At 32.2% G+C, this 15114-nt stretch overlaps 1 protein-coding gene across 1 annotated transcript; it reads right to left on the reverse strand.

Annotated features, from left to right (window-relative positions):
• Nucleotides 1-695: 695 nt before the first annotated feature.
• On the reverse strand, nt 696-9127 carry LOC129899446 (cyclin-A2-2-like). The gene is made up of 13 exons (XM_055974418.1): nt 8987-9127; nt 7669-7749; nt 5807-6159; nt 5343-5619; nt 4086-4219; nt 3720-3812; nt 2729-2862; nt 2330-2405; nt 1810-1886; nt 1688-1721; nt 1456-1605; nt 1237-1371; nt 696-1134 (listed from the first exon to the last, which is right to left on the reverse strand). The coding sequence occupies exons 3-13, from the start codon at nt 6119-6121 to the stop codon at nt 1081-1083; spliced, it is 1479 nt and encodes a 492-aa protein (XP_055830393.1). The 5' UTR covers nt 6122-6159; nt 7669-7749; nt 8987-9127; the 3' UTR covers nt 696-1080.
• Between the last annotated feature and the right edge of the window lie 5987 nt (nt 9128-15114).

The raw sequence follows: 15114 nt of genomic DNA on the forward strand, positions 1-15114 counted from the left end.
AAATTATCCTTACTTCTATGTTCTCACTTCATGATTGAGAGTTGCTCTTATGTCACTCATGTCTAGTATTCTACTTTTAAATGTGATGCCATAAAAATGTTGTATCTTCGTGTTCATATAGAAGGGTTCGCTCGATTAGGTTAAGGCCAATCCGCTTAGGCATAAGTACAGAAGATTTGCTATTCAAGGAAATTTCCACTCCTATTGATTCAATATTATGTTATACTGCATTTGATTTTCAATCATGGTATAAATAAATAATACCAATATAACTTCATATTAAGATTCTGTATATTGTATATTTGATCCAATATGAGATAACTTGTACACGAATTAGCTTTATAGGAATAAAACACCTAAAGGCCCAAAATAACCTTGATTGTGCACTAAATAATCCAATGATTGTTCGTCCTAGTATTCTAATCCCAACATGGTGATGTTTGCATAACTTTGTCTGCAGAGCAAACATCCCCTCAGGATTCACATACACACTAACCACTAAAATATACAGTTAATTAATATAAGTTTTCACCTTAGTTTATGACTTAACCATAGTAAGTATGATTTGGTGTAAACACCGGGTGCATGTAAAGTTTTCACACCCGTTAAGAACCTAAAGGCCACCTTAACAAATATAGAACGTAAATGAGAAAGCATGGAACCAAAGTAATGTAAGATTGGTAGACTTCAACAACTTGTATCTAGTCCAGTATGGAAAAGGATTTATTAAGCTTAATGAATAGAAATGTCAAAGTTGGAACCATTTAACAACAGGAGCTTTATAGCAAGTAGCTAACCAGGTGCTGTGAAGTTACTTACATATTGCCATTTCTTTTAACTTAGTGCATCCGCTTAATCGAAATCTCCATGTTTCTGTATCACCTGCTGGTCTGCTAGTGACGGAACATGATAGGGCGATACATAGTAGTTAAAATTTGAAAGAGGGTTGAACGAAAGAATGAGTCCCTTTCCAGGAAGGATAGATTATTGTATGTTAAAGATTAATGTTCCTTCGCTTGAAAAAGTGACAATGTATTTGCCAAACATGAGTTGGCCAACCAGACTTAAAATCAGTATTTCCTAGAACAGCGATTGGACTGGCTTTGGAGACGATAAAGTTGCCACGGACTTGAACTGTCAATGCAAATGAAAGCTTCATTATACTGAGTAGAATGATAAACGGTTGATATGTGTGAATGCACACAAAAGAGAATGGTTTGTGATACAGTTTCTTACCTTTGGTTGTTTATATTTTTCACGGATGGCATTCAGAGTGCTTCCACTGGTGTTCATCTGTAAATCTTGCAGCAAAAGAACTGTAGTTTTCAGATCTAACGCCTTATATCTAGTGTAGTGCTCCAAAGTTGGATTCTGCAAGACATTTCCAGAGTCATTTCATGGTTGCATTCAATTGTGAAAAAGATGACAGGATCAAGGAGCAAAAAAGTTGCATACCCATGGGTGGTTAGATTGATCAAGTGTCCATCTGGCTAGAAATACAGCTGATGCAGCAGTAACAGATGGAAGAAACTTAAGAAAACTATATTCAGCTAGTGTTAACTCTGCTAAATAGTTTGCCATGAATTCCAGTTCAACAGAGGGAACCTGCAGGTTGGAGCAATTTACTTTGTCAAATAGGCTTTATTTTCCAGGACTCAAACCAAAAGAAGAATGACATCTCATCTACCTCATAAGAAGCTTGTGCTGCTTGAACGAATCTCCTAAAAACAAACGGCAATGCCACAAATAAGGAGCCTAATCTCACAAATAACATGATTAAAATTTGCATATATTGCTAATTACAGGTACCTCAGGAACTTTTTGGTTGTCGGAGCAGCAAGTTGAAAGCCCAAAAAATTCAGAACTAGACTTTCCATTTTTACTACCTGACAATTGACATGCAATTATTAATTAGCCTTTTCAAAAAAAAATAATTAGCCTTTTCACATCCACAGGGAACTTTAAGTTGTATTATAGAAGACATAGGAAAACATTTGGGAAGTGTTCAGATCATTACTCAAGTAGGAACAAAGTATGCATCCAAGATGTCGTAAAATAGAAAGAAAGCTCAGAGCTAGATGAGGCAATCTAGATCTTCGCCTCGCAGAAGATAAACTCAAGGGGGTAAAGCAAACATCAATGATGGGTACCAATGACAAATACAACCAGGAAAAATGAACTTAAAGAAGCAAAAGCAACTCATACATGCTTCTTACACTAATTGAAACTAAAGTTATTTAACTGCTCTTTATTACATAGCATATCTTCAAGTACCTCATTCTCCACATAAATGAAATCTACGACTAGATCAGTATTGGAATGAGCATACCTCTTCTTTCGCATAAGTGTTGTCTGTAATAAAGCAAAATTCTTCCACACGAGGTGCACAAATTTCTTCATATTTGCTGCAAGCACAAAAGTTAATATAAGATCATATGCTGCAGAAATAAACAATGAAAAGATGCAGATGAAAGTACAAACAGTTTCTCTTTACTGAAGATACAAATAATTCTAAAAATTGGGCAAAGTTTATTACCATGTTGAAAAGCACATGCACATACAAGTATCAAAAAAGGGGAACGTAAGTTATATGGCTCATTTCCCACAAGCTCCCATGGTAAAAAAGGGATATCTTTGTGATCTACAAGTTTATAAATGTAAAAACTGTTTAGTCTACCCTATAACCGATCATCCTTGAGTATGAATATCCGAAAAAGGAACTACTTACGAAGCAATTAGCATGCAGGTAACTCCAAGCAGCTGCAGTTTTTGTTTTTCAATGTAATGCTCAGAGAGGAACCTATCAATAAGATGTACAGTCAGGTAGAGAGTGTCTGGAACCAGCCTATATTCTTCAGAAACCTGCAAGAGAGTGAACAAAATGATGATCAATGGATACAATTTTCACTGTCATGCAAGAAAAGCATATCCAACACTTGACAAGCAGGAAAAGAGCTCATCAAAAGTAAGTCCAGATTCCATAAGCCAGTGCTATTATCAATATGCATAATCAACAGCGGAAATGTGAAGGCTCTCTTGATTTCCAGTAAACAAAAATAATTCAAGCAATAAATTCCCGACTACTAATACAATGTTTTGTTACCATTTTCATCTCTTGCATAAATAATACATGCATAACTTATGGGAGAACTTAAGAATTATTTTGCCCAGGATAAAATACTGAATAATCTAGCTAAGAGCACTTAAAAAGAGAAAAACACCATTAAAGTATTGCACCTTACATCATAGTAAACAGACTTATTTTCTTAATAGAGAAATATAAATCATGAATGTATCATATAGTAAGAATATCTGCTTATGATATTCCAAAATGACAAAGGAGAGATGTATAGGCTAAAGGGTCATTTGGTCATTTAGACGGATAGACTAAATATGAAAATTCCCATCAGAACCAACATTCGATGAAATGCTTTAAGGGAAAAAAAACATATGTCATCTCCCAGGAAGGGTAACCATAAAAATTAAACAAGCCAATAATGCTTGAATATCAAGCAAAAATTTCAGTTGATGATGCCTTCAGAAAAAGGAACCATTCATCCAAAGATCAAAGCAAAAGTAATCAACAAAAAGGTTTTCTACTATCACAACTTAGGTCTATATGTGAAAAGATTTTGTTTATGAAGAACGACACATACTTTCTAAGATACTATCTCACATATTATTAAGCATTGTTAAAACATTCAAGTAAGATAACTGACCTCCACAAGCCAATCAATAAGAATACTTCGCATACCCTTGTTAACGTCCCGCTGAAGCTTTTCCATATAATTAAAGGAAGGCCGCCGGTCAAGCTGTTTGTGAGAAGAATTAGTCATTTAGTAATTGAGAAACATAAAGTCTTAGGTTAACAAAGAAAGGGGAAGGGTACTCTTAAACTTGTTCAGAAATATTTAAACTATTTCGTTGCAATTATCCATGATAATATTTGTTCATTTAATAACTAAAGGCAACATTAAGCTTGATATTGTTTAGATGATTACAGATGCCTAGTGCTATCACTAGACTTATCAACAGTGCATCAGTAATTTTCAAAGTAGTAACAGGAATGCACAGGCCATACTAACCTCCATGGCATGCAAATTGCTATATATATCAGGAGCATACAAACTACACATTAGTGGATCCTTGTGTTTTAAATCTATATCTGCAATACCAAGAGAACTGGACCCTTCTTGTTTCAAGCAAACCTTGTTTTCATCTGCATGATGGAACAGAAACAAATAAGCTCCTACTAGAAAAGAACATATCAATAGAAAAGATTTCCTTTCAAGGCTAGTAATGCTTTCATGCAATGATTAGATGATTAAATTTTGCAAGCAATACCAGAAGATCAAACAGATTAATAAGTTTTCCTACCAACAGTTTTGGCTTTTTACCTTTTTGGGAAAAGGTTTTGGGAAAAGGTTTTGCAGTCCATCCATTTGCAAAATGACACAGAACGCCTTTTATATGGGAGACGTAAAATAACTACTCCACAGAACCAAAAGACATGTAACCCATGAGGAACTACGCACTCAATTGTTTTTTTAGCTCTTTCGGTTGCATGTATTACATTGCCTCTTACTTCCAGTTATTCCGGGGTTACCATTTCTTCTGATGGTGCAACAAGACAGATACTTCACATTCAAGCGAGTAAGAGCTCTCTTTTGAGGTTTTATGAAAAATAGAAATTTTACACTGCTTTTCTTCAAACAGATTACTGAATTAAGATTTAAGATAATGCAAAAGCAAAAATAAACAAAATGCAGTGAATGAAGTCTTTATAAACTTTTTTCTTGCTGCATATACAGTAGAGAACTTTAATAACCGCTAGGAAATTAGAAATTGCTATTCTAGAGATTGTGTTCGGAATTATAACATTGAATTCAAATGGATGCCTGCTGTAATGATGATATATCTGAGTTAGACAAGAGGCATAAGCAGCTATGCACTTGTAAGTTTTAACTGAAACCATATACCAGTAAAGGACACGCATGCTTCTCGCGCACTCAGAGAATTACATGTGGTTCCAACAGAGCATTTCATATAAGGATCAAATTCAAAGGCGTTGAATATAAATACAAACTAGTTGACAGTTTCATTGTGAACAGCACTTTTAAGAAACATAAAGTTTTCAGAAAAGTTACACTTATCAAGTATCTTAGTTGATGGTCCCTCCCTCCCGATGAGCAGGCAGCAATTATCACAGGTTTTTTGAAACTTAAAGGAGCATACATAGCTCAGTCATGGTAGTTGCACTTCAAACTATGTTTAAAGAGAGGGAATGAAATCAACAAGTTACAAGGCTTTCAAATCTTGCATGATAGCACACAATATCATACCTTTTGGTGTTGTATTCAGGAGGGTAATGCCATTACATGAACTCCTATTCACATGCATAAGATCAGCTAAACTACTCTGAGCAGCGGTGATATATTCGCTTAGCTGAGTTAATGGATGGTCCTTGAAGTGTGCTTGTGAACAGTGTTCTTGTGATTCCTCGACCTTTACTTTTTTTGCTTCTTCAATCAAACTCTCTTTTCTGTCTTCAAGCTCTGGTCTTTTCACTAAAATAGCAGGTGTCACCTTCGAATTCCTCTTATCAGAGAATTTCTTAACCTATCACCATAAGACGAGTTGACATCATCGGCCACAGGTTGATAAGTTTTTGAAACAAAGAAAAGATTCAGCATTGAATCTCCATCTTTTGAAACAAAGACACTAGTTCAACAACCAATAATTATGTTCTGCACAATGATTTCATTTCCAAGAGCAAATATGATATAACACATCTACTAAAACTCACCTGAAATTTGCTTCCATTGATGCAATTCATGTATGGATTTTCACAAAGCACATTAGTGACATCCCTGAGAACAGCCCTTCGCTTAGGCTGTTGAGAAGCAGTACTAGAAGAATTAACTGGTTTATTCTCATCCGGGGCTGGTCTTTTGGACTTTGTTCCTTGTGTTACAAGTCCCTGTTTCTTATCCTGTCGGACAGATGGATGTAGAGGTGGTAATCCTCCTGATGAACCCAAGGTTTTTGCCCGTGCTCTTGTGATTCGCATAGTAGGCACTTTAAGATTAGAAGATCCAGTTGTCATAGTTGCATTCCTCATTGATCCAGGTGGTGATATGCCAATTGTCAGAGCTACAACTGCAGAGACAACATTACATCATCATAAACTTTTCATAGTCAAAGATAAGAATCCCCCCCCCCCAAAAAAAAAAATAACAAGTAAAAATAAAAAGACTCTGGAGAAACAGATGCTTAACATGGACCTAAAAGCGAGGGAACTTTAAAATAAGTCTCAATATGCAGGATCAGAGAACTTGATGAAACAGCACAAACATCATTCTTCAGCAGTCTTGTCAAAGCCAAAGAAAGATTCAAAGCTCTTAGGCTTTAAAGCACAACATATATCCATAAAATGAACTTATAGTGAAGGACCTGATGACGAAAAAAATAAAGGATATATATGCAATACAAGAAAACAAAACTATTTTAAAAAAAAGGATTCCAGGGACAAAGCTTTGGGGCCTTAATGACATCATTCCCCAGAAAGCTCAGAACATTAAAGTTTTGACAAATAAATGTGTCCAGGTACCAGGGTAAGAATATAACTGGTGCCTGATCAGTCTTTGACATGCCATCATGCAATCTAATGAGATTTGAGAAGATTTTTGTCAAAAATCAAGCAACTATTATCAACTGGTATAGAAACTTGAACTTTGAGCCCTCTTAGTCAGTTATATATATGAAAGTAATGCCAGATTGAGCTATTAATATCTAAGCAGCAAGTATCTTCTACAAACACAAAGTTAGCATAACCAACACTACTGATGCAACCTTTAAGTCATAATATTTTTATATAGTATTATTTCAATTATAACATTCACTTATGAATAAACTGAATTAGCAAAGAGAAGAAGTAAAGAACAAGTTGGAAGTTTAGGAGTTTATGTTGACTTATATTATGAAAGTCAATCATACCAAAGAACAAAATAATGTAATAAACTACAATTGAAAAAGTTGGTCACAGTTAGTTTTCTTCTTTTCCTCAGTTGTGGTCATCATATTTTCTCACTGTGCTATCTTTGTTAATTTTTTTTGTAGATTTTCCCATGACTACCTAGCAGACAAGGACCCATTTTTTTCATAGAGAATATCTTTATCCGTTTCAAACTCTTCCATGAAGAGGGTCTTAAATATCAGAGAACCACCAGCATCCACTAGCAATCTACTGAAGTACACTAAAACTAAAGAGTTCCAAGTCTGTGAATGAGCTGAAACATAAATCTGTATGTTCAAATGCAGCAGGCACAAGAGGCTATGTTTTGTCTCATTTGATCAACCAAGGGTCAATAAACAAACATAGATAAAATCATACATTCTAATTCAAAGCAGAAAGAAATTGTGTGGAGAGAAGCAGTGACACAAAAAGTGTAACAAACTTGATCACAAAAATAGCTTTATGTTCACATCTAATATTTGATGAGATCTTATCTAAGGCTCTATTACACAACAAACTGCCAAGACCATATGATTTTTGTGTTCCCATCTTGTGGTGTGAGTTTGTAGTGTGTTCTTAACTGGCTTGTAATATCCCAAAAAAATGACATCATATGTAGGACATATGTCTATATTTTAAAGAGTGATATTCACCTGCATTGTGTTCCACCACAATTCTAGAGCTTTATATAAATAAGGAGCAACTGTCACTGTACTCTTGAATCAGGGACAAGCCTGCATTCAAACATTCATTGAGTTTACTTATTACTTAAGCATTAAGGTGTAAAAGGGAAGGATATCACATACCATTTGCATGGAGAGTTCTACAAAGGCAAAAAAGAAATCACTTACTCATACATTGTTGCTGGAAATTAAGTCATATATACAATTCCATTTCAAAATTTAGCACCACTCCATTCAAAGGTAGATACAGTATATAAGCAATTGGTGCACGCTAGACTCGGACTATATTATGTATATAGAAGATTTAATGAAATTTAATCAATGAATAAATAAATCAAAAGATATCATTCATCTCAGTCAATGTTTATGCAACTTCATTACATTTTGAATGCAACTGAAAATTGTAGTAATTCTTAAAAATCTCTCTGTTTGATCTAGCTGAAGATCTTCTACAAATCCACAAAAAAAACTTGAAAATAAAAAACTAGCCTAAAATTTCTGAGAATAGCACGATAGATCCGTTAATGTTCTTCAATTGGAAATTCAAGTCCATTGTAAAAATCTATTGCCTCCTATCTTTTAATTCCACAAGCAAAGCAACAGTATTAATTCAAAACCTTTTTTCAAAACCAACCTAAAAAATAAATAAATTTAAGTAGCTTTAAGACTCAAAGAATCAACCAAAACACATTAAAATTTAATTTGTTTAATGACAACTAAGTGTAAGAAATAGGAAATGACAATTGACAAATCCAAATAATTTCTTTTTTCAAAAGAAACTAGAAAAAAAAAGAAAAAAAATAGCTTTCAGACCTCAAAATTCAACCAAAATGCACTATAAAATTTTAAAAAGTAAAGACTGCAACTAAGAACAAAAATAGAAATTGAAAATAAATAATCCAAATCATCTTATCATAAGTAACCAGGAAATGAAAATCAAATACCTGAAAATCCAACAACAATGAACCGTATAAAAAAATTCAAAAATAAAATAAAATAACAACAAAAAAATCAAACAAAGAAAAATAAATAAATAAATCAGGACTCCAGAAATTAAGGAAAAAATGGAAGAAAAACTCTAAGCTCACAGATCCATAAGCAAATCCTCAAGGATTTCTCAAAATAGAGCTAAAATTTTTCAAAATTTCAAAATAAAATCCATTATTCATCTAGAAAAACTACAAGGCTATGGTACATTGCAGCTAATCTACTAATTCAATATACATATCGATATGTACACATATAGGTACATATCAAACATGTATGTATAGGTCTGAGCTGAGCTTACTATGCATTATAACAGCTCATGAGCTGCCTGCGACACGGTTGAACGGAAGTGCCTCGATTGCAGAGCTAGGGTTTCTACCTTTTCCGATCGGTCATACAATCAATGTAGCTCGTCTGTGTGGTTCCAAAGGGGTGGGTGGGGGTGAGAGAGTGAAGAGCGTAGAGTGGTGATACATATATAACACTGTAGATGTGTAAAGGGGGTAGGGTGGGTGCGTGGGGGTGGGTGGGGAGTGAGAGCGGGATGGTCCATAGTTCAAACTTCTGATTCTGCAAGCTCCAAAAAGAAAAAGGGAAAAGAAAAAGAAAAGAGTTTTTTTTCTTCAAATTTACACTCTTTTTTCTACTTCATTTTATCAGGGCATTTAATTGTTTCGTCCTCCTTTCTACATCATGGGTCCATTTTTTCATTATTAAATTATTATAATTAATAATAATAATAGTAATATCTATTTGCCAAAGAATTTTAAGAAATAATGTCACGAAATTCTCGCTCTTCGAGTACCGTTAATGTCAAAGAATATGTATTACATTATAGTTGATTTGAATAGATCCTGAGCTGGCACAAAAAAAGAAAGAAAATTGAAGTGTTTGCACAAAAAAAAGAAAATTGAAGTGTTTACTTTTAAAAAAAAATTAAAGCTTATCTGAGAATAAAAGAGTTAAATAAAATATTATTATTATTATTATTACCACAACATATTTGGCAAAGAATTTAAGAAATAATGTCACGTAATTCACGCTCCTGAGTACTGTTAACATCGAGGAATATGTATTACGGTGTGCGTGATTTGAATAAATCCTAAGCTGACATAAAAAAGAGGAAACTGAAGTGTTTACTTTACTCTCTTTTTTAAAAAAAAATTATAACTTATTCCGAGAGTAAAAGAGTTTATTATTATTATTATTATTATTATTATTATTATTATTATTATTATTATTATTATTATTATTATTATATTTGGCAAAAAAAATAAGAAATAATGTCACAAAATTCAAGCTCTTCGAGTGTCGTAGATGGCGAGGAATATGTATTACCGTATGCATAACCAGTATAGATTCTGAGTTGGCCAAGAAAAAAAGAAATGAAAGTGTTTACTTTACAAAAAAATAAAAATTAAAACTTATTCTGAGAGTAAAAGAGTTTGATCAATAATCTAGAAAAATAAGTGATTTAAAGCGATAATAAATCATAACTACAACAAAAGAAGTAGAAATTTGAAATTTATTCTTAAAAGCAGAGGAAAACAAATAATTAATTATTTCATGATAAATATATTTTTATCATAAATTTTTATTCACCAAAATTATTCCTCTTCAATTTAAGTGTTTGTCTGTCATGCTGTCCTTTTTTTAACGGGAATACATAATTAAAGTATCATAATGAAAATATTTGAATAATAGTTTATCATTATATATTTTATTATAATTTGATATTCAAAAAATCTTATTAAAAGAGTTGAACAAACACATTATAGAGGAAAATAGAAATTTATTCAAAATAAGTAGATTTTAGAAATTCTCCCAAAAAGAGTGGTATGATTTTATTTTATTTTCCATTTTGTGACTTTCTACAGTTTTGAAATTTATTCTACATTTTCATAACTTTTAAGATTTCACACTATTTAACTTGTTTACAATTCAAAATTTGAAATGATATTCTCTCTAATTCACTCACTTTTAATTATTTTGATTCTTTTCTACTCCCACTAGTATAGTTGAAGTAATATAACAAATAAGTCAAACATGGGTAAATAAGGAAATGAATTGAGAGTGATCATTTTTCATCACTTTGTAATATTGAACTTTTTTGCTATGTTTTACATGAACAAAATGTATTCTTAACATTTATAATCTCAAATGACTTATTCCCATCTAATAATTAGATCAATTCAAACGTGTTTATAATCAAATCTAAATTCAAATGGAATAGTAAAACCAAGAAGAATATGATTTTATTTTATTTTTAAAGGTCAAAGGTTCTATATATGAGTATTTAGTAGCTAAGAAAATAATTGTCTCAGCATCATACACAATTTTCCTTTTTAATCTCAATTTATATATTTATTTATTTATTTGGGGATTAAGGTTCTTTGAATGGGGTCGGTGATTTGTAAAGACTGAAAATTGGATCCTACTAATTTGGCAGATTGGAAAATATATGACAATCAAGAAAATAGTCCTAACATGAGCAAGTTTTCACATTTGTATTGACAAGAAATTAGATTCAAAATTAATCAGAGTTCACGTGTTTGATATTTGAAAATAAAAAATATTATGTTCGAACTTTACTTCAGAAATAGATTTATAATGCGTGAATCTACATTAGTCAAGTTTCAATATAGGTATCATAATACATATAAAACAAGAAGAAGGAGATTCTAAATTATCTATTGTAATTATTAAGTATTCGAGTTATAAGTTTATATGTAACTATTATAATTTAGTCGACTGTGACATGCCACCTATCTTTGTTTAGATTATCACTTGTGATTGATTCTTAGTATATGATATTATATAATAAATTTTTAAATTGTTAGTAGATATTTAAACTCAATTTTTATTGTAATATACAAAATTCTACTAGTTGGTAATTGATTACTTGTAATGTAATTTAAATTGTATCAAATTATTTGTTATTTTAAGAAATTAAGATAACATTTATTATTATTTTTCTATTTTACCTTTAATAGTAATTGTTCTTAAAGACTATAGACACCTCAATTATGAGAAAAATGATAAATAAATAGAGTAGATGTTCAATGGAAAAAGATTATAACTTAAGATACAAACAAAGGCAAAATAGTCAATAATTCCTTATAACTAATGTTTTTATAAGGAATGCATAAAAGAAATATTCAATAGAGAATAGCTAACATCCATCTAAAAAAATGGCCTCTTTTGAGTAAGCTTGACAAAGTCAATTCCATATCATCAATGTTTAGTTCAAAATTTAAAGGTTTAAAAAAAGTGAACAAAAGATTAAAAGCTTGAATTTCTCCTAGTATGTTACAAATCACAAGTGTTTTCTGAATCTCCATTCTCAACAAAAATATTAATTTGTTACGTGATTATCGAAATTGATAATCAGCACACAATTATCCAAATACAGGGATAAAAATCATCTTCCCTAAATGTGTGTCAATGTATAATTATAAATTCTCTAAACAATTAACTTTTAAATGTTTTACTTGCATTCACAAGATTAATTTTCACTTTTAAATGTATGCCTAGGCCTAATACAGTGTTTTCAAAGGCATTTCAGGGACGAGTCCTAGACGAAGTGTCACGATCTGAATTCGGGTGTAATGACACTCATCTTTATCTATTGAGACGAGTCAGCATATAATCCAACGAAAAGTAAATGCGGAAGAAAATATGACAATACAAGATATGGTCAAAGCAAAAACTGGTAAACACACTCATAATCCCCCAAAATTGGTTGTCACGTGTACAAGCCTCTAATAAAAGTGGAAATGAAATATAAATACAACTCTTAGTGCCTTTGTTTCTCAAATAGAACAAAACATAAGCAAAAGGGACAAGGGAGATCGTCGGACATCAATCAGTTACCTCTCAAGTCTCCTCAAAGCCTCGAATAACGAAAAAAGAATACAGAATCACGATCCGAGTTTGAAACCTACACAAGTGTAGAAGCAAGGAGTGAGTACCAAACAACACGCTATTCAACAAGCCATTTAAGGCAAATCTAATAAAACACCAGAACTTCCTTCATCCCAACCGAACCTCCTCAACTACAAACCTACACATAAATCAGCCCAATGTAGAGTAAACAGTTCATATGGCACATAGATGAACAATAACTCATTAGCATCACCAAATAAGTCACATCAATATCAAGTATGTCAACCACAAAGACAAGGAGTATATACACAACTTCACGATGACAGATAGGATGTAATGCAATGCAATGTGATGTCAAGTAAAGTGATTCATGTCTGTCCTAGTGATACACATCCGCTGACTAGCAGACCGGAACCCATAGAGGACACACAAATTTCATGTATTTGTCGGAATCATTTCACATCTATATAATTATCAATCGCTGGAATCATTTTCCATCGGCATCACCAGAATAATTTTTCATTGGCATCGTCAGACCCATTTTCCATCGGCATAATCATCAATCGCCTAAACTATTTTCCATTGGCATAATCTCAAATCGGGTCTCATCACAATGTTCCAAAATCAATACAAGTAAGCATGTTCACACAAATAATGAGAATATAATGGTGTCCACAACCACAACACAATCTATATCAAGACAATTCACGTCACAATATCACTAATACATCAACATTAACATTCACATCAATATAAGTCATCAAACTCTCTGTTTTATCACCCCTTCATCACATAATTACGATCAACCAATGAGCACGTGCTTCAGCCAATTTTCACTATCAATAATGAGCAAATGACAATTTCATTAAGTTCACAATCGCATTAGGGATATCATAACATTTCATCGAATTCACATCAATTTCAAGGACAAGAACTTCACGTTTTCGATCACAACCAGAACACATATTGCCTTTTTATTAACCCCATTCTTTTATTAAAGTTAATTCACATGATTAATGTACCATACCTCATTCCCATTACTCCCCAACACAAATACGAGAGAAAATCCGAGAATTCTACAGGATTTACGAAGTTTAGAAGTTCACTTGCCTCAATTCAAGTATAAACTACTTTGAGACTTGGGTCATCCCCTTTCATCGAGAATTCGAATCAACAAAATCTATTCAAATATGAATTTCCAATAAGAATACAAGCACAATGACAACCAAATCATCAATTTTGAAATTCAGATCGAAATCGGCCCAAAACTCCAATTTCAAAAACGAAGAGAAAAACTGAAATTTTTTATATGAAAATGTTCCTCAAAGAATTTGAAATCCATTAGTGAAAACCATTTCGAAAATGACATCCAAATCATCAATTTTGAAATTCGGACCAAAATCGACCCAAAACTCCACTTTCGAAAACGAAGAGAAAAACTAAAAAAATTTACATGAAAATGTTCCTCAAAGAATTTGAAATCCATTAGTGAAAACCATTTTGAAAATGGAGTTGTAATCAGTCCATACTAATCAATTTTACTAAAATCCATGTTCTTGAGAAAACACTCAATACCCGGATCCAAAACCCCAACTTAATTTTGAAATATTTCTTAAAAAAATCTTATCTATGCTTAGAAAAGTTCAAATATGAAATTTAATCGAAAATGGAGTTAAAATCAACTTTGAAATCCTCAATTTATCAAACTTTAACTTTAGCGGGAAACTCCAAATTATATGCGGTTAATATAATAAAAATAATTGATGATTCCACAAGTTAATGCCAAAATCAGTTTACCCATAAAATAAGGATTCTAAATATATCTTTTTCATCAAAATGGAGTCCAAATCGATAAGACCCCAATTTTCCCCAAGAAATTTAAGGATAGAAAAAGAAAACCAGATGAAGAAATCATGAGAAAATGTCAGATTGAGGATCGGATACTAACCCCCATATTAAATCGAGAAGAAATACACACTAATCACTCTATTCCGAACTCTAGAACTCCCTATATGCTCAATATACCAAATGAACACAGTCTGAAATTTATATACCTGCATAAAAATATTTTGCACCAGAAACCAATAACTTAATATTTCACTAAAAGAGTCATAACTTCCCTATACGGTAGCAAAATGACCTGATTCTTTTTCCTAAATGTCTTAAATAATGATATGGACCTGCTCATTCAATCAAAACTCAATTTTGTGCTCATTTACTCATTCAAATATTGTTTCTGCTAGGTAGCTAATTATTTTATATTTTACAATAAAAGTCCAATCTCAACTTAGCGAAAATGCACCAAAATTTACAGACCAGTCCTATAATTAATGCTTAAACTTTCAAAAGTTTTGTAATAATTTTTCGATCATTAAAACTAATAAAGAACCTTTTAGTTGACACAATTTGCTGAACCACGCCAAAGCACCCAAAAACTTAGAAACTCACCCAAAATTGTATAGATCCTCCCGAACACAAACCAAATATGTTACTAACTTGAAAATGATATTTCGGTCAAAAAAACCACAAAATACCAAAGTGAGG

Source organism: Solanum dulcamara, chromosome 8, assembly GCF_947179165.1.
Source record: "Solanum dulcamara chromosome 8, daSolDulc1.2, whole genome shotgun sequence".
NCBI classification, from domain to species: Eukaryota; Viridiplantae; Streptophyta; class Magnoliopsida; order Solanales; family Solanaceae; genus Solanum; species Solanum dulcamara.